Here is a 27,397-nt window from a genome sequence, read left to right as displayed (position 1 = left end):
AAGTTACAAAAGTAAGAAATTATAATCTAGAGCAATCGTTGTCCTTGCATTATAGGAAGTTAACATACAGAGAAAATCGTTACAAAAAAAAAGATCTTGCCGATACTTAATTAGCTATAGTAGTGATCGTTTAGTACTGCGCAAATTAGGGCAGGCTAATTGTAGCATTCATTGTTAATGAGTAAAATTTGACAAGTATTTCTGCAGTTCTTAAGATCTGCTAAAGGAGCAATTGTGTAATGTTCAAGCTGCAGTTGCCCAGATGAAGATAATCTGCAACATGGCGACTGGGCTAATTCAGAGGGCACGAGGGCATGTTGTATCGTCTCCTTGGGCAGAGCAGTGGGCAGAGCAGCCTTACAGGCTTCTCTCTACCCTCCCTTGGCCTGTTCATGATCAATAACGAGACATAAACGAATTCTCCAAGAAGCTGGAAGGATTACGGGGAAAAGAGTGGAAGTGGCTTCCTGTATGAGGTTTGCTGCATAAGTGCCTCTCTCTTTTATCCAGTTCTGCTAATTGAATTCACCCTCATCTTTAGAAGTAATATTTTTGCTTTCCAAAGCATGGAGCCGTTAAACACTTGATGTGCTCGTGGATCCAAGCCATGAAGCAGGCGTTCTTCCTCCCGTCCTGCCCGCGGATGCTGGGCCCCCCTCCACCTCCCCCAACTACTTCATTTGATTCGCTTCAAATTTCCTGATTACATTTTGAATTGGCTGAATAGAATGTGTTGCATTAACATTAAGCAGTTTAGATAACCCCAAGGGACGGGCTCCATCAGGCCCTCGAGCGGTTTGTCAACAGGGATTCAGGAACGGTTATGGAAGAGAGTTGAAGATGCAATAAACAGGAACAGCACTGCTAAGTGTTGGTCAGACATGGTGTTTCTGAATGTGTTCTGAAGTGTTAACAGTAACTGTATTCATTTGTATTCATATTCATATATTGATAAATCAGTTAATTAATTAATTAACTAAAATATTTTAATTTTCTTTAAAGGTCAGAATATTACTATTATTTTTTTGCAGTGGTGTTGGTGTTTGGTAACCATGAAATGCTATATTTAAACAAAACAACTTTTTAGAAAACAGAATTATAGCTTTTAAAAAGGAATTCCACATACTGAAATCTTATTTGACATATAAAATTTATTTTTCATGTGCACAAAAATTTAGACTCATATTTAAACAATGATTGAAGTCATACGATTTTGTCAAATACCTGACAGCATCTCTTCACCATTAGGACATCCTTTACCTCTCACTTGTTCCACTTTTAAATGTAAAGTCTGCAATTAATAATAAAGTTAAAGTGAACTGTAGGGTTCAATTAGGATCGCTGAACAATTACTGGCGTAGTCAGTAGATTTATTGTGAAATTCCAATTTGACACAGAGCAAAGGAGTAAGGCCTTCTTAAAACACATTGGTAACCCTTCTTTACAGTGTGTTATATCATTTAGATACTTTTAATCAAAGGTTTCCCCAAAAGCATCTCGGTTCTGAGACAGTTGTGCATTGGTAGAGTGGTTTTCTTTTGATTGCAATTTTGAATAATTAAAGTGATTTCTTTATAAAAGAGCATCTGTGTTCCTTAATGCATCGCCATTTTAAAAGGCATGCGGCTTACTTTCTCCGTGCTCTGAATGGTTGTGACCTGGAAGAGATATTCCAGAAGGAAAATGTTTTTATGGAAAATGTGTTTTAAAAACCGTATATATATATATTCTAGGTGGGGAAAGTTTGGATTACAGAGAATGTTTGGAGAGGGGGGGGGGGGAATTCCCTCAAATGTACATATAGATTTCCAGATGACACGAACTAGTGGGAATGGACAAACCCATATATTAACAAAAGATGAGTTTAGGTTCAACAGTGCAGGTGTGAAGCTGGTCCTCCCTAGGTCGTCTCTACCAGGGTTGCGTGATGTGAATGAGCCTCATACTGATAAAGGCCATATGTCAGTGTTGTTGTTTTTTTTTTTTTTTTTACATGACTGTATTTACAAAGGGAAAAATCATTTGACTCAGTAGTATAATAAAGCAACAAACCTTAGCAAAACAACAGAACTAAAATAAATAATGATCAATTACAAACTAAAAGTCATTTCAGTAGTTTTGTATGCATATGACGGCCATATTACTCTGCATAGATACATACATAAAAGTTGTTTGTTTTTTTACCATAATACTGTTATCACAATACACTGGACTGTAAATAAAACATCAAAAACAAAAAATCTTTGGCAAGTGTGATATACTCTTCACCATCATAATGAGCTCATCTCATTTCCTGTGCATGGGAATGAAAAGAACATGGGATTGCATGAAAGCTCTGGATGTAGTAACTGTTGTTTACTGAAGAGCTGTATTTATCAGTTACTGAATTATCCACCACTGTTTTCTTCCATTGTTAATCTCTGCTAACGGAACAGGTGTGTGTGTGTGTGTGTGTGTGTGTGTGTGTGTGTGTGTGTGTGTGTGTGTGCGCGATCTCATTACCCATAATGCTCTCTGAAAACAGTAGCCAATTATTAAATATGAGCAGGATCAGACTGAAGGATTAGATCATTCGCAGACTGCAGATATGCACAAGAATTGTGAATAAACATTTAAAGGAGTGTTTAAATCAAAGTCCTGACAGCGAGCCCTACTCCCAGGTGCAGTGTGAGCAGTGGGAAGGCTTGCACTGAAGTCTTGTGTGCCGTGCCAAGGTGAAGCATTTGTTCTTGTTCCTGTTGTGACTGTGGGGTCACACTGGTAATTCACTCATGACTCAAAAGAGGGGATAGTGCTGATTATATTCCATCCACCTGCCTTCATGAGGAGGATTTTTTTATATTTGTAGTACCAAAATATGGGAATGGGAATATCGGGTGTTCCCATTTGAGATTAAGCTGTCAATTATGAAACCAAAACAAAATGCAAAAATGAATGAATGTTCGGAATTAATTATTAAATTAGGTAAGCTGGTAAATGTCTTTTGTTGTGGGTAGAATTCATTTTCCTCTAATTTTACTTCATATGTCAGATATTTTTTTCAAAGGGGAGTTGTGCCAGCAGTCTGAAGGAGTTGTTTACAGTCTGGATTTAGATGCATGTCTGACTTTGTGTTAAGCATAAGTGTATTAACTGTGTCTACAGAACCACCATGCAGTAGGTACAGATGACACCGGATCTGGCATTGCACAGTTGAGGGTAGAGAGAGAATTAGAGAGGACAAGAAATGTATGAGCAATGAAAGGTTTACTGTCACACGACAGGAAGGAAATGTCTCCTCCAAAGACCAAACTTAAAAATAGGAACCAACATGTATTAATTTGTTTAAAAATCCCCTCATCTGCAATCTACCCTTTTATAATAAGTCTTATACTTGACTAAGAAGTATTAGTCAAGTTTTGGTTGAGTCTTTGAGATGTGTACGGCCACTATAACAGTAAGCCTGCTGTATTCGGATGGGTAGATGCAGGTTAGCTGTCTGGCGTCCTGGTTGGACTGTTCTTCATCATGTGACATGTTGAGGGAGGCCTCTGTCCAATCAGCTGCACTGTTCACACTGGCACAATATGAAGTCCGAGGCTATGGATTTGGTGTCTGGTTTGGTTTCCGCGGTAACTAGTGGCGGTCGTAGGCAGCGGCAGCAGTTGGGGGTGCAGAGGCTCTGGATGCACTATAATAATAAGGGGAACCTGGAAGTTAATGAGAGAGGAATGTGCCATTTCAATACAGCATTGATACTCATCAGACTAGAGTTAGCTAGAGATGAATGTGCCATTTCAATACAGCATTGATACTCATCAGACTAGAGTTAGCTAGAGATGAATGTGCCATTTCAATACAGCATTGACACTCATCAGACTAGAGTTAGCTAGAGATGAATGTGCCATTTCAATACAGCATTGATACTCATCAGACTAGAGTTAGCTAGAGATGAATGTGCCATTTCAATACAGCATTGATACTCATCAGACTAGAGTTAGCTAGAGATGAATGTGCCATTTTGCTATATGATTCGTACACCCACAAATTAAGAGTTACTGTGAGTGGAATGCATGAGCCAGACACAGTTACATTATACATGAAGCAAGCCTAAATTAGTTTGTTCTTTTTATGAATCAAAATCTGGAAATCCTGGAATGATATACCCCAATACACATGCCAAAAATTGCAGCTGAATGAAAATGAAATTAGTGCATTACTTATTATAAATATTTTTTAATTAACTTTGTTCATTGATAACTAGAACTGAATATTAAGAACACATTGCCTAATGTTTTGAATTTTAGTTCTCAAGAATGCCATAGTTTATATCTGTTAATTAAATGACATGTTTCCGATGAGCTTGCAGGGATACTCACTTAGTAAGGCTGGGTTGCTAAAGCGCCATGCCTCGTTGTATGCTGTGTACTGTGGGTGACCGTAGGGATTCCCTGAAAATTCGCTCCCTGTAGCAAAAGACAGAAGAACATTACAGCCTGCTTCAATCATGGTGTTCAGTCCCATTCAGCATGGGAAGAACAGGCAGGCCTGACAGACCTTCTCCTCCTCACTTGGAGTAAAGCTTCCTGCTGACAACTTTCTCTTCTCATCTTTCTATTTCAGTTGCTTCTCCGTTTTGTGCTGTTGAACGTCTTTGTGCAAGACGTCAGACTGTGGCTAACTGTGGTGTAAGGATTACACCCTCTCATGTTCATCAGCCTATAAAGGGCAGGTTTTATATGACAAAGGTGAAGAGTGTCTTTCGTGGCTTTAACAGTGTTTGAGAACTGTCTGTAAATCATTTTCTAGTAGGTCCTGAAGAATGAGAAATCATACAGGAACCCTCTAGTACAGACCAGATGCATTGCAAAAACCTGAAAAAGAAAATGTGGCCCAAAATATGTGCTAAATGTATTATTTGTATTAGCATTGGTGCTTTTAACATTACATTTGCAAGATTGGTGGCAAAATATTGCTGTTGTAAGTGTGAGGAGTGTTTAGGGTAACTCACCAGGAACCATTCCAGCCAGGGTGGATGCTGGATAGCTACCCTGGCCAGCAGGGGGCACGTGAGGTGGGTAGCCGGGTAGGGTTGTGTTGGCCATATCTCTGCCTACACAAAGTGTAAAAAATGCAGGGGGTTAATTGCTTCCTTTTAAGTGTTAAGTCTGAAGAACATTTCAATTTGCATTTTTAATAAGCTTGCAGTGGAAATATTGGAAAGTGCAAAGAGAAATACAATCACTTTTCATATCAGTTCAGCAGCAAAATGTAACAGAAAAAAAGACTCAGTCTTTGATTCAGAGAAGAACAGCGTTGCTTTCTCTGCCGGCAATGCAAAATTACCAAGTACAACAACATCCAAGTACACTTGGTGCAGTGTGACAACTGAAACAAATGACTACACCTGCCACACCAGCCCCACCTGCCCCAGTAGCTTTGCCTGCACGATGATCTCAAGTGTCTAGTACGCATACTGGCTCCTGTCCTACCTATGACTCCGATGAGAACTGACACAGGTATAGGCATTACTGCCCCCGCTGCCCCCCCATGACACATATGACGAGAACAGCCTTACTGTCCCTGCTGTCCTCCCTATGACACCTATGATGAGAAAAGTCACAGGTATAGACCTTACTGTCCCCGCTATGACACCTATGACGAGAACAGACACAGGTATAGACCTTACTGTCCCTGCTATGACACCTATGATGAGAACAGACACAGGTATAGTCCTTACTGTCCCTGCTGTCCCCGCTATGACACCTATGATAAGAACAGCCACAGGTATAGGCCTTACTGTCCCTGCTATGACACCTATGATGAGAACAGACACAGGTATAGGCCTTACTGTCCCTGCTGTCCCCCCTATGACACCTATGATGAGAGCAGACACAGGTATAGGCCTTACTGTCCCTGCTGTTCCCGCTATGACACCTATGATGAGAACAGACACAGGTATAGGCCTTACTGTCCCTGCTGTCCCCCCTATGACACCTATGATGAGAACAGACACAGGTATAGGCCTTACTGTCCCTGCTGTCCCCCCTATGACACCTATGATGAGAACAGACACAGGTATAGGCCTTACTGTCCCTGCTGTCCCAGGCAGGTAGTCATAGCAGAGCACAGAGGGGCTTTGCACCCAGAGCAGGTACTGGAGCTGGCGCTCTGCTTTTCATAGGCAGCCACATGTAGCCCCAAGCCAGCCAAGGCAGACAGGCAGGGGGCCCTTAACAGCATTGTTGGAGATCCAAAGGGGGAAAGGACGGGGAAAAGGGGAGAGGGAGAGGCAGCAGGAATGAAGGGGAAAGTCGGTCACCAGTGCAACTTTAATGAGCAGGCCAGCAACCATTACGGCAATCACAGACTATCCAGTCTATTCCACAGAGACCTGGGAAAAAACAGCTTTGGCCAGTGCTTGTTCTCAGTCTGCAGTGTTCTGTTTTTCAAATATTAAGCTTTCTCCAAACCTTAAGAAAGGGCCATATCTTATTCACATTTCAATTGAGAAAATATAAAATTTTCTCATATACACTTTACCATCTCTCTCTCTCTCTCTCTCTCTCTCTCTCTCTCTCTCTCTCTCTCTCTCTCTCTCTCTCTCTCTCTCTCTCTCTCTCATATTCACTGTCTCTTTCACTGTCACAATTAGTCTGTCATTGAGTTCACCATGTTTTGAAATGTTTTCATGTTGAAATGCTTGCCATTAATACAGCTTGCCATTCAACTGCATGGCTCGATTGAGGCATTAGAACCATTTAGGACACTCTGTTCCTAGAGTGGCAGACCTCTGTGAACAGACTGGCTTAGCTTCTCCATGCTACAGTTGGTTCTAGCATGAAAGATAAGATTAGATTAGATATCTGGGGCGTAAATAAAAGAATAATAAAAAAGAAACTGCCAAAATCCTGAATAAAACAATGTAAAATGTTGGCAGAAAGGGGGTCTCCAAACGGCTGGCAAACCAACATAATGAGGCTTTTTATTTTTAAGTCTGGCAGACTTGTTTAGTATAGGGGAGTGGACCACTGTCAATGATCCAACAGCACACCAACTCTTCATGATACAAGACACAAAGTTAAGCAACAAATAAGGAATGGATTGGAAAGGTGTGGTCCCCACTGATACAAGCCCCAGAGAACAGAAAAGGTTGAAATCTGTGCCTTGAACAAATCCTGAAGAACACATCTGATATAAAAGCCCAAGATTTATTCAATTCACTAATGAGAGTAAATTCACTGATGAATTGTAATTTTTTTCCAGGACAGTGGCCTTCATTAATCACATTGGACACTCTGCCCTGTGTCCTGTAGCTTAGAACCTCCACTAATATATCAGTATTGCCTGAATGAAACCAATGTCTGAATCATGCCACCTAGAGCTAGCGCTAAACAAAAATATATTTATACCATTTCACACAGTAATAAATTGCATATACTGTATACATCACGGTATCATGTTTCTTCAAACCTCACCCATATGACAATATTCAGTATTCATTCTTATTTAAACTAGGGCTATTTTCTATTCTGTGTACTCTTTTTTAAATAGACCAGTGCACCAGTTATATAACATTCCAAATATACAAATATATCATTGCATTTAAATGGTTCTTATAGGTTCTTAATGACACCTGTATTTGGGGAAAAAACATCTCTTCTACTACGTGATCTCAATGCCACCTTTGACATCATTGATTGTAAAATACTTTTGGACAGACTTGAGAGTAGAGATTGGCTCTAATGGTCAACCCTAAACAAACGATGGTCCCATCAAATCACTGTGGCAGTGCCCTGAACATGTGCAAAACTACCTGCAGCTAAATAAAGATAAAACAGGCTTTTTATCAATGAGCGATTTAGATTTCCTACCTATGTTGACCCTAGAGCCCTTTAAAAATCAAAAGAACTGGTTCATAACCAAAGTGATCTCCTGAACTCATCCATGCCTTTATTCTAGCAGGATTGATTAGTGTAATGGTCTCCCTATTGGTCCTGCTAAAAAGACAGGCAAACAAATTCAGTGCATTCAAAGGATTTACTAAATCCAACAGAACGTAACCCTTTGGCCAATTTGGCTAAATCCTTACAAAATTTACTTCAAGGTACAATTACTAAAATGACTAAAAATCACTAAATGGTTCAAGTCCAATGCATCTATGTGGCAATATCAAACAATACGGCCTAAGCAGGCCTTTTCGATCACTAGGAACTGATCAGTTTATCATGCACAAAGTCCTTACTAAGCACTGAGAAGCTGGACTTGGAATCAACTGCCACAGAAGCTCAAAAGATCACTGACTGTGGACATCTTTAAATCAAGATTAATCAACACTATCTGTTCAATCTAGTTTTCAGGCCCAAGACATTGTGCCTAAGGGATAAGACACCATATTTATTATTATTATTATTACTATTATTACTACTACTACTACTACTACTACTACTACTACTACTACTACTACTAATAATAATAATAATATAATAAATATCATATAATCATAACAATGTTTTCTGGCAGGGTAATGGGGGTTGTACAGGAACACTTGTTTTTTTCTTTCTGCTGTGTTAAATTTCTCATGACAGGGACACCTTCATGTTTGCAACAAAAAGGCACAGAGATCTCCTGACCTCCATTTTCCATATTCCGGATGGAGCAATTTATCACCAGCCAAAAGCTCCAGCACCCTAATTAATTACGGCTAAGCAAAGGATGTTTGCAAAGCCAAATTGCCTTAATTCCCTGGCTGCGTAGTGAAAGTCATTCATTATCAAATGTGTGCTCAAAGGTTAGTTTGCTTTTGTGAAGACGAAATAAGCATTAATTCTTGAGCCTGAGAGCGTGAGTGCCCCCTGCGAGAGCAAAGACAGGTGCTTCATTAGAAGACACACCGCCGCGAGCTGGCGAGGAGCCGTCCGGCGATGAGCTTCCTCCCGCTAAAGTTGCTGGAGTGGGAATTACGTTTATAATGGAAAATATACCAGTGTAAAATAATTGGCAAGAGTTTTGCATGGTCTTTATATTTAGCGTTGGCCAGTATTGTGCTCTGTGAATAATAACGGGGTGGGATGAGTGTAAATGTGTCATAACTCTGTGTCTTAACACTCAGCACTCAACTCAAGTCTTTATGACTTCCTGTGGTTCCCTGTAGCGTAACAGTCCATCTCATTAATTTTCTTTTTTAACATATAGAATGGAACAGAAGTAGTCAGTAGCAGCTTATGGTCGATCACAGCACTTCAGCTTTTCGGGTTATGGGGGTTATGGGTGGCAATAGATTCTGGAGGAATTAATTATATGCAGCATTTTCCCCATCTTCTCATGTCAGGATGTGCTGAAAGGCTTTATTTAGTTTAAAAGAAGCAAAGCAGTTGAATAAGTAATGCAGTGGCAGGGGTGGAGGCACAGAGCTCTCTGGAGTTGACTTTTTAGCTATGAATTTTGATGATCTGCACAATAAGTTTAAATCCCTCACTCATTTTGCAATGCCTTTCTAGGTAGTGCAAAGGCTTAATGCAATGAGCAGAGGACACAAAAGATTCCTATCTGGAAAGTATTCACACTTCACCAACAATCCCTGTCTCGTCTGGCACAGGATGCCTCATGAATCATTCATTTTTAATAGATTATGCAAATTTCCCTCAGACTAAAATCAACATGATCAATAACTGTGGCCATTTTAATTGGTGCTGGAAAACATTTTAAGGATGAGTATAATCTGCGCTCCTGTCCCTCGTAAAGGAGCTATTCATTTGGAAATTGGATCTGGGCCTAAAGGCAGAGATCATTTAACTCCCTCTGCTTGGCTTGACTTTGTCTGCTGTTTATCACTCGAGTGTAAACCGTAGCAGTGCCATTAGTACAGGCACAAACCATACACCTGATTACAACATACACAGAGCTGATTAGTGTTAGCAGTCACCATGGGGAAAATAAAGACACACATGCACAAATCCACACAGGCTTGCACACACACACACACACACACACACACACACACACACACACACACACACACACGCACACACACATGCTGTATACACAGTAAAACACATCCACACAACGTATTTAACTTTGATAATATGAATGGGCTAAAATTCTCCAAAGACCTACCAGAAATAGTTTTACTTTTTCAAAAAACTGCCATTTCTTCATGTCAACATTGTCCTGTCCTTCTGAACAGTCATTAAAAAAAGTTTAATTTGTCTAAACAGTCATTACTGCTTTCTGTCAGTCTTTGTTTCTCTGGTATTGCAGAGATGAATCTATGCTGCTATCTCCTCTCGTTATAGCCTATGTTGACTGACTCTGCCAAGCTACTGAACAGTGATTAAACACTAACTCACATTCCTTTTTACAGTGCTTTCAGTCACCTGTGATTGAGTTAGTTCACTTTTATAGCTGTGTAATAAGAGTATCACAGCTAGAGGCTTGCCATAATTTCCTAAGAATGGAAATTTAAGTCAATGGAGAACCATCAGTGAAGGGATAATAACTCACATTATAAAGCTGAGAAATTAGCATCATACTCCACTACCATTCCAGCACAGAGGACATGTTTCATCTTATTATTTCATAACTGAGCCTCATACTTGAGTAAAGTAATTTAGGTTTACTCATTACGCGAGTAAAGTGGTTTAGGTACGGGGTTGTGTGTGACACTGTGCTCCCTGAGCCGAGTGTGTGGTGCAGTATGAGGTCAGTGATGGAGGCCAGGTGACCTTACCTACAGGGTAGCTTTGGGAGACGCTGGTGCCCAGGTCAGAGGAGGAGCTACTGGGGGTCAGACCGGGCTTGACTTCATCTAGGCCCGCGGTCAGACCTGGGAGGGCGTACTCGCTCGCCTGCAGTATGGACAACATCACAGCATTTCATGTTACTGGTTCATTTATGCATTTCTCTCTCTCTGTGTGTGTGTGTGTGTGTGTGTGTGTGTGTGTGTGTGTGTGTGTGTGTGTGTGTGTGTGTGTGTGTGTGTACGTGTGCGTGTGGATTAGAGAGAAAGACATTGAGCTAAAATGTTTGGTTGTTTTTTTTCTTTCCTGTTTGTTTTGTGTTTCCTGACATTTATATAATGAGTATGGAAAATCAAAAGTTTTTTAAAGGACCCTTGTTAAAACTGTATTGGTTACATAAGGGGTCACATAAGTACTTCCGCTTGCCTGTTTTCACGGATGCTCTCACTCTCAAAAGCTCTCCTTTCACCAAACAGAATCCTCAGACCGTATCACCAGACGTGAAGTTTTTTTTTCCTCTCTTTTGTTATTTAATCAAATGAGACTTCCGGCGTCTGCGTGTTCATAATGTTTGCTCAGGGCTGTGTGTGTGTGTGTGTGTGTGTGTGTGTGTGTGTGGGTGCGTGAGTGTGGGTGCATGCATGTCACAGGGGAGGCCCCTGACCTCAGCCATGTCTGTCTCTATCGCAGATAAACTCTAATTGTCTGCTACAACTGTTCAGTGTGGCCCCAGCCGATGTTTGCCTCTCTTCCTGAGAAGCCGTGGTGCAGAACGGCGGTATTCTCATGCAGATGACGCCGTTGTGGGGGAGAGGAAGGTATGAAAGGGACGAGCACATGGCCAGCAGAAGTGTGGGAGGGAGAGGCCATCACGCTAGGCATCTTCAAAATGACACTTTAATGCCCCCAACAGAACACAGACACCGAACTAATAACCCTACATTTACATACACCAGAGAGAGAGAGAGAGAGTGAGTGAGGGAGGGAGGGAGAGAGTGAGGAGATTCTAGAGTAGACGGGAATAGGGAACTACAAATAGGAAAGTGGTCTGATTAATACCTCGGCAAATTAAAGCCGATTTTTGTAGAACATTCTATGGCTGCTTTATTTTCTTTCCCAGTCCCTCTGCTGGTTTCCTCTTAGCACCCTCCCACATGTTTAACACACTCTCTGGCGCTCTTTGTGATAGCGAGTCATTTCCAATTCATTTTGGTATTGATCTTGCAGTGAAAATCAGTTTTGTAATTAGCTGTAAATTAGGCCTTCTTCTGGAGGTGAGCGCTGTCGGCCTGATTAATCACTGAAGTAATGCCACACGATCGCACCCAAATTAAAATGAACTCAATTAGGTCGTTCCCTTTATGGTTCACATTTCTGTTTTCACCGGAAAATTAATAGTCGTTTTTTTTTTTTTCTTTCTACCAAAGGTAAATAATGCTTATCCACAGTAATGAACCCAGGATTACAGGAGGGTGTTTTGGACATGCTGGACACATGCTGGAGTAATAGCACAATGTCTTCCAGTATTTCTCTGTCTGATCAAAAACATTTTTTTTATCAGAAACGTAGCAGTTTTTTTGAGTGTCTGAGTTTTGAAAATAATCCAGTGAAGATGAGGAGGACAAGGGGCAGGAGATAGAAATACTGTGAGATCATTATTGGTTCAAAACAATATTAGTTCATTTTTAAGATGTTATGGTTCTTTTGAAATCTTAAATATGATCAAATGTATGAGCGATGTTGGTTCAACTAGAATGTTTGAACTTTATGCATTTTATGTAGAATCTGAGCTATGTTGAAGGATGTTTTGAATGTAAGTGCTGTAACTATATCACGGAAAAACAAAAATGGATAGACAAGAATAGATTGGAATTGATTTAATGTCTATTTCTTTATACCCATATTGCATTATGGTATGAATGTGGTTTATTTATTTAGTAGATATTTTTATAAAGCATGGGTGTTTTCACTCAGACAAGCCCATCGTGTTGTCTATGTACCTTTACAAAGATGGACATTTACTATTTAACAACACAGCTGCTTATGAGTTATTCTCTCTCTCTCTCTCTCTCTCTCTCTCTCTCTCTCTCTCTCTCTCTCTCTTTCTCTCTCATTCCCTCTATCTGCTTAGTTTATGGCTTATTGCAACATTTTATCTCAATAAGCCATATATGATGTATACATAATGGCACACAGAAGATATCCAGATCTAGAAGCTTATCAGACACTACACTTAGACACAGCAATTGTATGAGATGTATGAGAGAAAGCAATGTATTAACATCTCAAACAGAAGAAGTATGATCACGCTATTCCAAAAGTAATATGCGTAAATATGACGACCATGGGTACCATTTGTGCATGTTATAACCTTACAAACATTCATGTCTCCCCCCCTGCAGGAAATCTCGTTGGCGAGCCCTGCACAGAGATACATTAGGTATCTATAGTGTAGCCCATTGTGCAGACAATGCTAATGCTTTGGTAGCCTGTTCTGCTGTTCTGGGAGAGAAAGGGACAGGTGGAGGAGAAGTACACAGAGAAAGAGAGAGAGAGAGAGAGAGAGAGAGAGAGAGAGAGAGAGAGAGAGAGAGAGAGACGGGGTCTGGGAAGATGAGGTTGCTCACCTGTTCCGGTTTGACGTGTTCAGTGCTGGGGAACACTTCTGGGTATGCCGGTCGCTCGAAGACTCGGTCCAGGGCCTCTAGCTGCTGCTGGGTGAAGGCGTCTGCACGGAGGTGCTTCCTCAGGCTCTCCACACTGCCCTGGGAGTCACTGTTCTGCCCCGAGCCCTCTGAACCATCTGCACAGAGAGAGCGAGGAGCCGATGTTATAAACACAGATAGAGAACATCTTGACGTTCGCATGGATGTTCTAGATACTGCCTCACTGGTGCTGATGCACAAAACTGGCCATCTTTCCTCATCATGCGGACCTGTGAATCACGGCAGGGTCCTATCAGAGCCCGTCACTCAAACTGTAGGAATCCTACAAATCCTCCACGGCAAAAGCACACTGAAACCTGTAACCTGTAGTGCCCTGTACACTTCTAAACAGCAGGGGTCATGGCTGTGCTGTGTTGTGTGCTAGTGCGTATGTTCGTATGAGCGTGTGTTTGAAAAGCATGGCTCTGCCTGGATTGTCCTGGACCTGTTCATTCAGACAAGGGTTGGAGTTAACCGAGGTCAGATCAGACTGTCATTGATCAGTCTTGCATTAGACCACATAGATTTGTTTGATTTTGATGCCTTTGTTGGAATTGTGACAAAATGGTTTATGGGTTTTTTAGCTGCCCATACACACACACACACACACACACACACACACACACACACACACACACACACACACACACACACACACCATGAGTCATAGTTCGCTTACGGAGCTGCCAGTCTAAATTTGCAGCAGATTATGTCCTCTCTATGGCCCACGACACTGATGATGTATGATGTGTAGGAGGCCCTATTGACTGCCCTGCCCAGAGAGAGAGAGAGAGAGAGAGAGACAGAGAGAGAGAGAGAGAGAGAGAGAGAGAGAGAGAGAGAGAGAGAGAGAATGAGCGAGTGAGTGAATGAGTAAGAGAGAGATCTTAGGTAAGATGTGGAGAGAATGTGGAGACTGGAAATCCAAGCGGGGGAAGGGCAGACAGAGTTTGAAATGAAGCAGAGATGACCATCATGGCCTGACTCATTGTGCTCATAATCCTGAGCTTAATCCAGCACTTTTCTCTGCTGCTGAATTCAATTGATCAATCATGTCTGTGTGCTGGCTCCATTACAGCCTGATATTGCCTCTCTGCTCATCTCTGTGACCTTCTCACCACACAACCCTGAAGCATCAGTGCCATGCCCATCTCACACCCAATATCTCACAACCTCTAGTGTGCGCGCCTGTGTGTGTGTGTGTGTGTGTGTGTGTGTGTGTGTGTGTGTGTGTGTGTGTGTGTGTGAACGTGCATGCATGCATTCATTGAATAATGTCATCTGCAAATCTGTGACCTAATCTGATATAGTGTTAGGAAGACACTGGACACAAATATATTTGCTTGTTTTTTTGAAAATGCACAATGTTGGCTTTTTCCGTGAAGCGTATTGGTTTTCCCTTTGGGTATATATGTAGCTGTATGTATGTATGTAGCCAATATGTGTTAATCCTCATCCAATGTTAGAGCATTTCTGAGCAGGCATTTTGTACAGACAGCTCCCACTGGTCCTAATGGGAGAGGGAGCATTTCTTCCAGTGTGTGCTGGGGCAAATGGAGTCATTAATTACCCTCCATTACAGGGCTTGGGCCACAAACCTGATCAATGCAAGTGCATTTGTCATTCATACTAGTGACACTGACATCCCATACACAAGTGAAGCAGTCAGACACACACACACACACACACACACACACACACACACACAGCTCTACTACAGCTCAGGCTAACTTGGCCTTGGCATTTTAACTGCAGCTATCAAATGTCGTGGGCAGCCGATCAGCTCCTCTCTCAGTCCAGCAGGGGAGTTGTGGTGTGTGTGGGTCAGCGCTCCAAAAGCACACAAACAAACCCATCCTGAGAATATTTTAAGCCATCCAATGCTTTGTTAAAGTCATTTTTAAGCCTTAGCTAGGAGTCTTGGTATCATAGCCCAGAAACAATAGATTTGTACTGAGTACACTTCTTTATTTTTACACTAAACTTCTTCTTACTGGACTTCAAGAGCAATCAGGCCTCAGGTGAAGTGATGCTCAAAATGTGATCAAGGCTCCAGAACAGCTTCACCCGTCAGAGATGGGGCCACCGTTTTTCCCATCAGCACTTATGTAATAACACTCCCCCCAGAGCCGGAATGGCTGCGCGCGCGGTGCTGCCGGCTCTCAGTCGCACTTTCCCCTGCCCTGTTGCTGGAGTATTGATCTGCGACTCTTGAGGACTGGATTCGTTTTGACGTGAGGTGGTATTAGAGCTGCGGTAACGAGGGAGGCCACTCTATCAGAGCCATGGGGATGTGCGCCCCTAGGCCACGACCCCTAGGAGAGGGAGGATCACAGCCGGCCTTCAGCTGGGAAAATGGAGCAGGACTGGAGAGAGACGGCTGGGATTCTTTTGACATGTCCAGATGGATTCCAAAGCTGTCTTAGTTCTTAGTTTGCCATCTGCAATGTTGATACTTAGAAACACACACACACACACACACACACACACACACACACACACACACACACACACACACACACTTCTGCTCTTCTCTTAATCAGATTGTATTGTCTACATCAGAGAGAAACTGCTCTGTTGTTACTGCACATGCCTGTAGAACAGCTGTGTTAACTACCGTGGGGAGCAGGGCTGTTCATGTTGTCCTGCTACCCATGTAAAACTTCATTAATGGTGTGCAGTTCCAGTTCAGTCCGACTTCCCTTTACTGGGCTGATATACTGAATGAATCAGAGGAGAGAAGATTTTTCAAACTCTGCATTGAAAACAACAAATAAGAGTCACGGTGCTAAAACCAGCCAGTGTCTCTCGTGTAAGAGATCTAATGGATCCAACTGTTGTTGACCCTCTCTCTTGTTCCCTGTGTTTCCCTCTGGACCGACTGGTCCTGCTCGAGCGGTAGAAGGCTGAATCCTTCAGTGACCTCATGCTTGTTGTGTTTTTATGGAGTCAGGACTGGAGCAGCCAGGTCCGTGGTCCAGTCTGGCTGGGCTGAGGGTGACCGGTGTGATCTTTCATCTCCTTAATAGCCCGAGCGTATGAGGTGGCGGTGAAGTAATGGCTCCGATATGAGGTGGAGGCTGGTGGAGGCGTTGGGGGTGGGCTGGGGGTGTAGATATAATATGGATGGTAGATGTTAATTTGTGAGGTAATTGCTTTTCTCGGTGGAATTGCAAATTCCCTTAAATGTCACTTCCACCTCGCTGCTCGGACAGCAATGGGTGCCAGAGACACCACCGATCTCTCATGCTCTCCTGCCCTCTCTCTCCCTCTCTCTCTCTCTCTCTCTCTCTCCCTCTGACTCCATTTCAGTGGCTTTAATTTGCAGTAATACAGTGGCAGAGGCAGATTAATGGCTGAGGTGACACCTGCGTCCCTGTGGCCGTCCCTGGCGGGGTGGCGGTGTACATAACACGTGTCACGCCGCATTATCTCCCCAGCCGGGTGTACGGGGAGCGGCTGCTGCCCACCCCACAATCCCTGCTGTCGGGCGGCAGAGCAGCGGGCGGCCCTTGCTGGCACGGGCCAAGATCAGACCCACTGCCACCACCTACTCCGCCCCAGCTGAGCTGGCTAGCTGTGGGCTTTTCTGTGGAGCGGTCCCCATCTCCGCCCACTGTCTCCGCCAGGCCCTTGCAGGAACTCTCAGACTAGAATAAGGCTCAAGCTGGGTGTCTTCAGTAGATCCCAGCCTGATATACTAGCACTAGGGTAACGGCCCTGGAGCCAACACAGCACTTCTGTAAGCCCTTCACTTTGAACGAGAGCGTCTGCTAAATGATGTAAATAGCAGTACTGTGCCTCCTAGGCCACCGTACCCTGTATGAGCAGCGGGAGGAGAAATATCATCTCTTGTATTCTGTGAAGGTCATTACAGAGCATACTTCTATACTTCTACATAAATGTTGACGTAAATGCTTCCATGCATCAGTAACGTCATTGCTGTATGTAGCGTGAGGAGTTAGCAACAAACATAAATAAACTGCTGTTCTCTCTACAGATTGTGTGCGCAGATATATAATTATGTAGAACATCCATAAACAAGTTTTTTAAAGAAACCGATGAAGACTGACACGACAAAGAAATCAAGACGTTTTGCAGTTAGCGAAACTTCGGTGTAAACCGTTCATGGAACAGATGCACTGCCACTCACGAATGATTGAAGTTTCCGCATTCTGCATAGATGGTGTAGACAAGGCGATGGTGTAGATCAAATGACAGGTGTATTTGCATCCAAATAATAAACTTTTCTTAGTTCCAGAGTGTACTGCCTTGAACATAATTCTAGGAGGAAACCAGCATTCATTAGAAGACCAGTGCCTGTAGTAGAACCTCCTAGAGCCTATATAGAGCATATACTAGCATATACTAGTAGTGAGTGGTTGTGTTTACATTTGTGTGACTATAATAATAAAATATACCCTATTTTTAATTATATATCTCCTGGCGTAGCTTTCATGTGTATAAACGTGTGTGTACATCCTTTTATGTAGGAGCATATGAACCTCCCAGAGACAACGCCCTCTCTTTCCGCACATTCTCCTCTTTTTCTCTCCATCCCTCTTTTTCCACATGCTGTCCTCTCTCTTTCTCTCCATCCCTCTCAGTTCCGATGCTTAAATCAAGAAAATAGCCTCCCATCACGAGGGCCATTTCAGGGAGAGGAAAACCCCCACAACAGTCAGTCATCTTGGAGAGTGCAGAACACACACACACACACACACACACACACACACACACACACCAGTCTCCCAACTCTCATCATTTTAGTGGTTCAGTGGTGCTTTGCCCTTGCAGTGGCCAGCGAGTGGAAGGGCTCCGCGGTGACGGATGCTCAGCGTGGGCCATGCCGCTCGCTCCCCAGAGCTCTGTGCCGTGTGCCTGCTAAACGCAGCGGCCAAGTGTTTCAGCCTCACACTGGGTGCCTTGCTCTCCTCGGAGGTGATTTAGCTGCTACAGGCTACATACACTAAGCCATTTACCCCCCTATACACAAGAACATCAAAATGTCAGTTCTGTGCCGCATCGGTCAAAGCAGAGCCCTCATGTAGGCAAATAGCAGCACAAAGGCATGCTAGTGATTGCAGAACTGGAGTGTTTCCATGACGCTCCAATGTGACTTTAGACTTGTTTTGCAATGTGATCTAATGCAGTTGCTTATATATATATATATATATATATATATATATATATATATATATATATATATATATATATATATATATATATATATATATATATATATATATAATTAAATATCTAATCCTGCTCCAGAGTCTCAAATAGCCTCATAGCCTGAGTTATGGCTCATTCTTTCTGAGGATAGTCTCCCAGCAGAGGGACTTTAAAATGTGTTGGTGCACTGTAAAATACAGTAGGACAGGAGACAGTAAGGGAGTCCTTGTGCTGCATGTCTTTCTGAGGCTGCCTTAGCCTTGTCTCCTGTTTCTCTGAGTTAGCTAGTTGGCTGCCTCGGCCTGACACGTAATTACTGAGACGCTCTTAATCACAGTAGAGCAGATTAACCACAGGGACACCCTCCGAGGTCATGGCTCCTAAACCAAAGGGCTGATGATGTCACTCGTCCTCATACTTTTAGACCAATAGAAACATGGTGCTGAAACAAACATATTTCATGTGTTTTGATCAAGTGCTAATAATAATAATGCGGACTCAAATGCTGGATGTGCCACTACTGTCTAATACAGAAGGTGTGAATTTATATTATCCATGTCATGCATGCCATTTATATGCAATTACTACAAAACCCAAATGCACGGCACACCTGAATTGAGGCGGTCTCTGCTTTTAAAAGAAGGGAAAATATTGCGATCGAGTGCAGTGCCTTGTACTAATTGACAGTGCAAACAATTACATGAGGGCGAAGACCAGCAGGTCTGCATATGACTTTCAAATCACTGCAATTCCCAGAAGACAGTAGCAGACAGACTTTCATGACACACAGGCCCTCTCTGCAGACAGACCCTCGCAGCCGAGTGTCTCTGTTCACCACTGGTGGAGGCGGAAAGCTGTTTGCATGCTTACCGTCATCTCTTTTCCTCTTCTCTCCATTGGAGCGAGGAATACCCAGAATGCCGTTGATGGAGTAGGAGCCCACCGGGTCGCTGTTTCCGCTTGACACAGGAGGGGACACAGTGCTGGGGACTGCAGGGGGCCAGAGAGGGACAGATGGAATAAACTCAACAACTGTAGATGCATTTTAAATGTTCTATCAGTTACTGACACTAACCCCAGACTACTTGTTTCTGTTAACTGAGCATTGTGGTCAGTTTTTATGGTTTTACATCTGTGCTTCTGCAAGAAAACTGAATCTGTAAACTACATTTATGCATGAACGTGGCATTGCATTTCAGGGCAATAATTCAGCATTGTTCATATATATGTTTCAAAAAGCAAATGATTGAAACAGAAACATATTCATAGCTATTTTAAAAAAGAATACATGATTTAGAGAAGAAAAAAAGCCTTATTTTAATAACAATGAAACCCATCAGATGTGTGAGATGTGTGTATGAGAGAGTTCATATAGAAAGTGCTATCTATGCCAAGATTATTAAGAACTGTCTTTGAAATGTAATTTGACCTAATTTAATTTTCTTGACATGGATTAAACCTTGACCCAGAATAGGACTTCCACTACAGTGGAAGTGAGTTTGAGTCTAGCACTGTACCTACATATGCATCAAACTGCATCAAATATGCATCAAAGCTACAATCTGTGATGCCCACTGCTGTGACCTCACCTATAGTGTGTCCCGTCGTGGAGAGGGACGTTCCGTCTGGAGACGGGTGGTACTGCTGCTGCACTTTTGTTCGAATGATCCTGACGAACGAACACAGAATGAGTCACAAACACGCACAACAACAGAGCCTGTGTGGTCTGAGTGCCCCTCTCCCATATTCCAGTACATCATGTGCCTCGTGCACGCCTCACACACACCTCGCACACGCCTCACACACGTCTCGCAAACGCCTCGCACACGCCTCACACACACCTCGCACACGCCTCGCACACGCCTCACACATGCCTCACACACGCCTCGCACACACCTTGCACACGCCTCACACACACCTCGCACACGCCTCACACACGCCTCACGCACGTCTCACACACGCCTCGCACACACCTCGCACACGCCTCACACACGCCTCACACACGCCTCGCACACAACTCGCACACGCCTCACACACGCCTCACACACGCCTCGCACACGCCTCACACACACCTCGCACACGCCTCACACACGCCTCACACATGCCTGGCACAAATCTCGCACATGCCTCACACACACCTCACACACGCTTCACACACGCCTCACACACGCTTCACACATGCCTCACACGCCTCACACACTCCTCGCACATGCCTCACACATGCCTGGCACAAATCTCGCACACGCCTCGCACACGCCTCACACACACCTCACACACACCTCGTGTGTGTGTGTATGGCGGTGTAGAGGAGGCCGAGCGATGGAGCAACCACCTGCAGTTTTTAGAGCAGGTGGAAACGGAGCTTTTGCAGCTTTGACGTGAGCGATGGAGAAAAACTCCAGCTGCACTTTTGCTCTCAGTGATCTTGCAAACAAAGCATGAAATCACATCAATTCACCTCAATGATCGACTTCACCATCCTTACCTGCCCTGCACTAATCATCTCTCTCCCTCTCTCTCTCTCTCTCTCTCTCTCTCTCTCCCCTCTCTCTCTCTGACACACACACAATTTTATTCTCTCTCTCTCTCTCCCTCTCTCTCTCTCTCTCTCTCTCTCTCTCTCTCTCTCTCTCTTCCTAAGGAAAACCCCAGGGCTGCTGTGGATGAGGTTTTATTGATCGAAACTCAGGAATAAAAAAGTTCTGGATTAGCCACATGGGCACATGGATGCAAATGGAAGGCTATAAATTACATGTGACAGGAAAGCTATAGTTCCTCACTGGTCTTGCACCAGCTTATGCTAGCATCTGATTCCTTTAATCCAAGAGGCACTTTGGGAAAATAAGAGGCCGTCACGCCCATTTGTAAACATAAGCTTAATTCATCATCGGTGACATCAAGTCTGTTTAGTTCAAATATGCAAATTTTGGCTTACAACTCCTACAGAATATTTACAATAAGCTATAATCCAGTGTCTGTGTGTGCAGTAGGTTAATTGTTATGTAGACATGCATGGGCTTAATTTGTGTTTCTTCTTGTTTGGCCCATATTTACATGTAGCAATACAAAAACATTTACATGGCTAAATATTTTTCATTTCATGGCCCATAGGCAGTATTGATTCTAAATATGTTTTGATCATAATTTACTTTGGTTGTTGCCTTGTAGTGTTTGTGTTGCGGTCATCCTATTCAAAAGTCAGAAATGTACCTATTAAAATGGCTGTGCTGTATTGATGTGTGGTGAAATGTGTGTTGCTGCAGACACCTTTAGCGCAGAACTACTTCCCCGAGGGCACCAGACACAACGCTTCAGCACTGATCACATATCAATATTCATTCCTAGTTTTTTGTTTTACACACGCACACTAATTTGACCCCATGACTGGCGGGAGCTGCATAAATCTAGGAGCTTTATTTGAGATTCATTATTCTTGTTATTGAATAAGTCATTTGGCAGAATGAATTAATGACACAGTCATAGCCGAAAATTCCCCGAAGAAGTATTAAAATCGTCTTACACAATCAATAACCCTAAGGCCCACTGGGGGACTGTTTTGATATCTTGTGGCCAGTCCAGTGAGTGGCTGGGGCAGGACCAGACACTCCAGTGCAACAAGACCTTGCTAAGTGTTAATAATGCATGCCAAAGTAAAGTGCTTAAAGCTAAAACATCCTCTCACTGTCAACAGCCCTGAGCTCAGCTTTCCACACACACACACACACACACACACACACATACACATAGAAAAACAAATAGAAGTAAAAAAACCAACATGGCCAGTAATTCTGATCATTCTTTAAACGTGTAAAATAAATGCACTTGTACTTAAGTGTGGTGCAAGATAAACCTGTACTGCAGTTATGGCCTCTAGCAAGCCTGGTGTTCCTTCACAATGGAAAATTCGCTATTAGCATTGGTTTCTTAATTAATAACTCTTTATTTCATTTTCCTCTCTCTCTCTCTCTCTCTCTCTCTCTCTCTCTCTAATCTAAATCACGTTTTCTCACTATGTCACTGTTTTTGAGACTTGTTTTTTGTTATGGTTTTCCACAATGAAAAGAGGAGGGGAGAGCATGGTATTAATATGATTTTAGTCAAGTCAAAATGTCAGTGTATTGTAGCAGTAGGCAGATCCTGAAGTAGGTCAGAACTGGAAGGTTTTGTGCTGGAAGGTGGTGGTACATGTGCACTGGGGGGGTCTGTGAGTTTGACACATGACCGAGCATATTCACTTCCAATAACTATGAAATAATCTTCCTCTTTAATATTCTCTGTCATCAAGTGTACCTGACTAAATTGTGTTTATAATAAAGGAATGTTATAACTCAAATACCTCTCTCCATTCCTTATCTCTCTCTCTCTCTCTCCATCTCTCTCTCTCCATTTCTCTCTTTTTTCTCTTATCCTCTCTGTCTGTCTTTTCTGTTTGGATGTAACAGGGCTTCCATGCTTGAATGAACCAACAAATGTTATTAAAATAAAGACACAAAGGCACAAAAGTGGAATGAATTTTGTTTTTCAACAGTTGGGAAGCGCTCTCCACCTTTTGAAGAATAACACAGCTAATGAAAGAAATGCAGTCCCTTATATTCATATTTTAATTTGACTAATAATTAGACTTAGTTTCCCATTTCTAAATAAGCAGGCCGAATTAAATTAAAATGCTGAAAAGTTTAAAGAGACCGCTCTAATTATATTAATGTAGCCTACATTTTGAATTTCTCATACATTTGCATCAAAAGCTGCTTAAATGGGTCTTTTTAGGCAACCACGAGGCATGAAATGAATTTTTTTCAGGCCTTTTCTTGTCTGAGACGTCTATTCTGTGGCATCGGCTCATTAAAATGTAATGCAGAGGCTGCTTTTATGGAAGAGTGCATTTTAACCAAAGTTCAGCGCGGGCCTCTTGCGTGGTGTTCCTCTCTTTCCACCTCTCTTTTTTTATTTATAGCCATATAGGTTTTGGTTGCCATCAATAGTATGGTTCATAATTTCAAACTTGATAGTAGTATAGGCTTATATACTTTCATTTTCTTTATTTGTTGATTGAACATGTTTTGTAAGTGTCTGACTAAATGGGAATTAGGCCTACTAAACACTGACCGCGTTGCACTCAATAGACATTCATTCGTTCATTCGTTCATTCATACGTTCGTTCAGTAGCACTGATACAGTGAGCAGATTTACTGTGTCCCCACGCAGCCTTCTATAGTTTATTCTTCCCTTCTCATATTAACCTGGGCTTCCCCAGTGATTTCTACGAGAGAAGCCCGTGAATTGTCCTAATAAACAAAGCATACCTACACCGATCCACAAACTGTTATCGAATGCTCTTTCTTTGGCGCTGTATCCCGTTGGTACGGGATCTTCACCGTGCATTGATCGGTTTTCAGTTGGACAGATGAGAATTCCGAGGATCGCAGACTGAGATCTACCGCTGATTGTCGAGGGACTTCAAACTAAAGGATTGAATTGCACTCTCAAGACCACCATCGATGCCAAAGAGGGCAATGCTCCTCTAGACCACGAGAACAGACACGTGCACTGTTCCTGGACATGGAGTTTGGTCCAAGTCTTCAAAAACGAATAATTTTTTTTCTAATTCTGATAATTAAGAAATACCAAACTTTTTCGTGGTGTAGCTTAGCAAATTATACATAGCAATTGTTTCGTCTTGATGTTAAATAGTGACTGTCAAAAATGTGTAGGCTACATGATTACATTTATTTGGGTTTGATATTAAGTCCCGTCTTTGTATCCCGGTAACTAATCATTTCTCTTTTCCACGTTTACCCCAGTATTCATTTCTGGAGACTATCTTAAATATGTCAGTCTTTCTTACCTGTTTATGGACGAGACACTGGGAACGGTGTCATTATCGCAGATCCCCTCTGCCAGTAGCCGGTCTCGAATCTCCCATGCGAACATAGTGGGATTCTGTCTCTTATAGTCCGCTATTTTATCCACTACTTTTGGCGTAGCCACCTTTGGTTTTGATCCCCCAATTACTCCAGGTTTTATACTCCCGGTTTCGTAGTACCTGCCGCAGCAACAAGGAACGTGATATACATAACAGGCAGTAATCAAAGCGAAACATAATACAGGTATAATTAGGTGTAGCCTACCACTGATATTATAAATGTATGAACAACGCTTATGTAATTTTACTGGTATTAGTTGGCTGAGCGTATGGCTTATTTAGTCTACGCATCAGTTGACATGCCGGAGAAAGATGCCAAATATAACTCTTATAAATTATGTAAGACATGTTCGTTCCATTGGAAGGGAACATTTTAAGGGGAGCAGAACGTGATACCTTCGCCCATGGAACAGAAGTTGTGCAGGTAAACGCGATAAGTGGAAACAAATGTGTGCATGATCAACGACCTGTTCAGTTACATCAATTAAAGGCATACAGGTCACTTGCATTAATTAAAGACATACAAATACACCGATATACAAACTTAATTTTGATATAGGGCCTGCATTTCTGAACAGCCAACTTAGCAAACATTTACTTCACTTCGTGTCCGTAGTAATATCTGTGGACCTTTTGCCACCCCAAATACTTTCAATGTTCAGCGCAGTGTTATTTAGACGTTTTTTTATTTGCGTACAAGAATGCTCTCTCTCTCTCTCTCTCTCTCTCTCTCTCTCTCTCTCTCTCTCTCTCTCTCTCTCTCTCTCTCACTCACTCTCTTTCTCTCTCTCTCCTCACCTGCCCAGAATCTTGCTGACGCAGCCATGGCTGACCCTCAGTTGTCTGGATATGTCACAGGGTCTCACCCCTTGATGTGCGAGCTCCACGATTCTCTGGCGTACAACGTCAGGTAGGGGTCTGCCGTTCACGAACACCCCACCGAGCTGGTTCACTCCCCCATGCCCTATAAGGGAGACAACAGCACCACGGGACAACGTAACATTACATTAAGGCCGCTCGATTTATCGGAGAGCTTAAACGCCTTTTAAAAGGCGTTCGAATATATTGCAATTTTATTAAGCATAGTTAAGCATTACCATTAACAATTTACCACGGTTCTTCCTTTTGAATCTTAAGTCTTTACTCAGAACATAGCGATTCCAGCTTCAAAAACATTCAACACCACAACAGGGTATAGGAAATTATTCTAAAATGTGAACAGTATTATGATACATTATGTATTAAATATGTTTATGTTTTGTGGTCTTTATTTATTTCTTTATTATAAACAAATCTACGTCCGTGATCGGTCAGACGGCAGGTGTTTTGGATAAAGTACTAATAATTTAACCTCTTTACGGTGGTATGAGTGTGGACTCCATGCAGTCGAACGCATCGTTTATACATTTTTAAACAATAGGAAAAATAACGTTAAATAATATAAAATAAAACATATATATTATTATTATATATGTGAATAACTATGCAGCTACAAGCAACGCTTATTGATATATATAGGGTATAAGTCATACCTTACATTTGGGGGCTTTTTCGTGTTTTCATAATATCCGAATTTTATTTCATTTTTTTACTGCATTATTTAATGACATTTCTTCCAACTTAAAGGCAACAGTATTCTGAGCACAACAGTGGGGCATGTTATTCTTCTGAGATGGGCTATTATATTACGTGCTTAATCATATTCCGCGCTCCCTAATTATAAATAATTAAGAGTTTTTGTTACTCGTGTTACACATTGCTAAAAGAATTTGAGTTTCAGTTTGAAATTTCAATACTTAAATAATAATGTTGAAAGAAGCGTTGAGCCATTATCATGTAGGCGAAATTAGCAGGACTAGTTTAACATGAGAATAATAGCCTGATCGAGACATGTTTTCCGTTTTGGCTTTAATGGATTATTTGGTCCTTCTGCTTCTCTCCTGCTGTTTATGAATGATAAAAATATCATTTTCTTGAAAACACATCTATTGAATTTTGCGTTTAATTTTATTTCAACGAAACAACATCGTTAAAGTTATCATGGTTTAACTGTACAAATAATACATGCGTCGTTGTATTAAATCCACCGAACAGTTCATAATACATCCTAGACTGGGAATGTCTGGATACATCCCAGTGTTGTTGTTCAGTTAAACTCTGTTCTCCACTCGACCTTTTTTATTTTTAAAGATGGAGATGGGAATGAAAACATGCATGTTTGAGCACAGTTCGTCTAGATACGATGCGAAAATATAAAATAATTGACAAAACCTCAGATTAAAGCAAACTCGTATGCAACTTACGGTGCATCGCGGTGAATGGGTCTGCTTTGCAGTGAATATCCATTGGATACCGAAGAAAAGACAGGTAATCAACTGAAGTCGCCGTCTCGCTTTCCTTATGCAGATAAATTATGAGAAGAAACTGGAAGTTGTGTTCTGACGAACCGAACTACGAGTCCCGTTGGGTCCGGGAAACTTTCGAAAGTTCCCTCTCGTGAAACTGTCCGCTCAGCGAAATTGGACGGAGGATTGATCAGGTGTCAAACATGACCGAAGCTTGTTTTATAAATGTATGCAAAAAAACAGCCTGTTCATAAAACAGGATCACGTTTAAATATTTTCACCGTGCACACGGACGCCACAAAAATAAACGGTGTTCTCCCACATCGTCCCATCAAAGATGCGTTATGTCCTAATTCCTGGTGGCCTTGGTCAGTCGGTGGCGGGCTGGTTCAGAACCGCAGACTCGGAGGGTTTTCTTTGGTTACCTTTCTCATTTACTAACCAGATACGTGTGGCTAAATCTGTGGGCCGGCTCTGAAGACCCAGGCCGGTAATGTAGGTTTCTAAAAGCTGCAGCCCCCTCGTTTGCGC

General features: G+C 42.3%; 1 protein-coding gene across 2 annotated transcripts; it reads right to left on the bottom strand.

The window, feature by feature from the left end:
- Nucleotides 1–1,143: 1,143 nt before the first annotated feature.
- pax2b (paired box 2b) lies at nucleotides 1,144–27,397 on the bottom strand. 2 transcript variants are annotated; one of them, XM_076999974.1, is made up of 10 exons: nucleotides 26,825–27,397; nucleotides 25,320–25,485; nucleotides 24,444–24,641; nucleotides 20,188–20,267; nucleotides 19,469–19,588; nucleotides 13,346–13,521; nucleotides 10,709–10,826; nucleotides 4,991–5,092; nucleotides 4,359–4,445; nucleotides 1,144–3,689 (listed from the first exon to the last, which is right to left on the bottom strand). In XM_076999974.1, exons 1-10 carry the CDS (start codon nucleotides 26,865–26,867, stop codon nucleotides 3,616–3,618), a joined length of 1,164 nt encoding a protein of 387 aa, XP_076856089.1. In that variant the 5' UTR covers nucleotides 26,868–27,397; the 3' UTR covers nucleotides 1,144–3,615. The 2 variants fall into 2 exon arrangements, with proteins under 2 accessions (XP_076856089.1, XP_076856088.1); XM_076999973.1 differs by having other exon boundaries at nucleotides 1,144–3,670.

Source organism: Brachyhypopomus gauderio, chromosome 3 (assembly GCF_052324685.1).
Source record: "Brachyhypopomus gauderio isolate BG-103 chromosome 3, BGAUD_0.2, whole genome shotgun sequence".
NCBI classification, from domain to species: domain Eukaryota; kingdom Metazoa; phylum Chordata; class Actinopteri; order Gymnotiformes; family Hypopomidae; genus Brachyhypopomus; species Brachyhypopomus gauderio.
Note: the sequence above shows the minus strand (reverse complement) of the source record. Positions and strands in the feature narration are given on the sequence as shown.

Coding starts and splice junctions, on each gene's coding strand:
- pax2b (XM_076999973.1), bottom strand. CDS start 26,867: ATGGATATTCACTGCAAAGCAGACCCATTCACCGCGATGCACC. Junction 19,589..20,187: donor CACGACGGGACACACTATAG/GTGAGGTCACAG, acceptor GGCCCCCTGCAG/TCCCCAGCACTGTGTCCCCT. Junction 13,522..19,468: donor GAAGAGGAAAAGAGATGACG/GTAAGCATGCAA, acceptor CTCTCTGTGCAG/ATGGTTCAGAGGGCTCGGGG.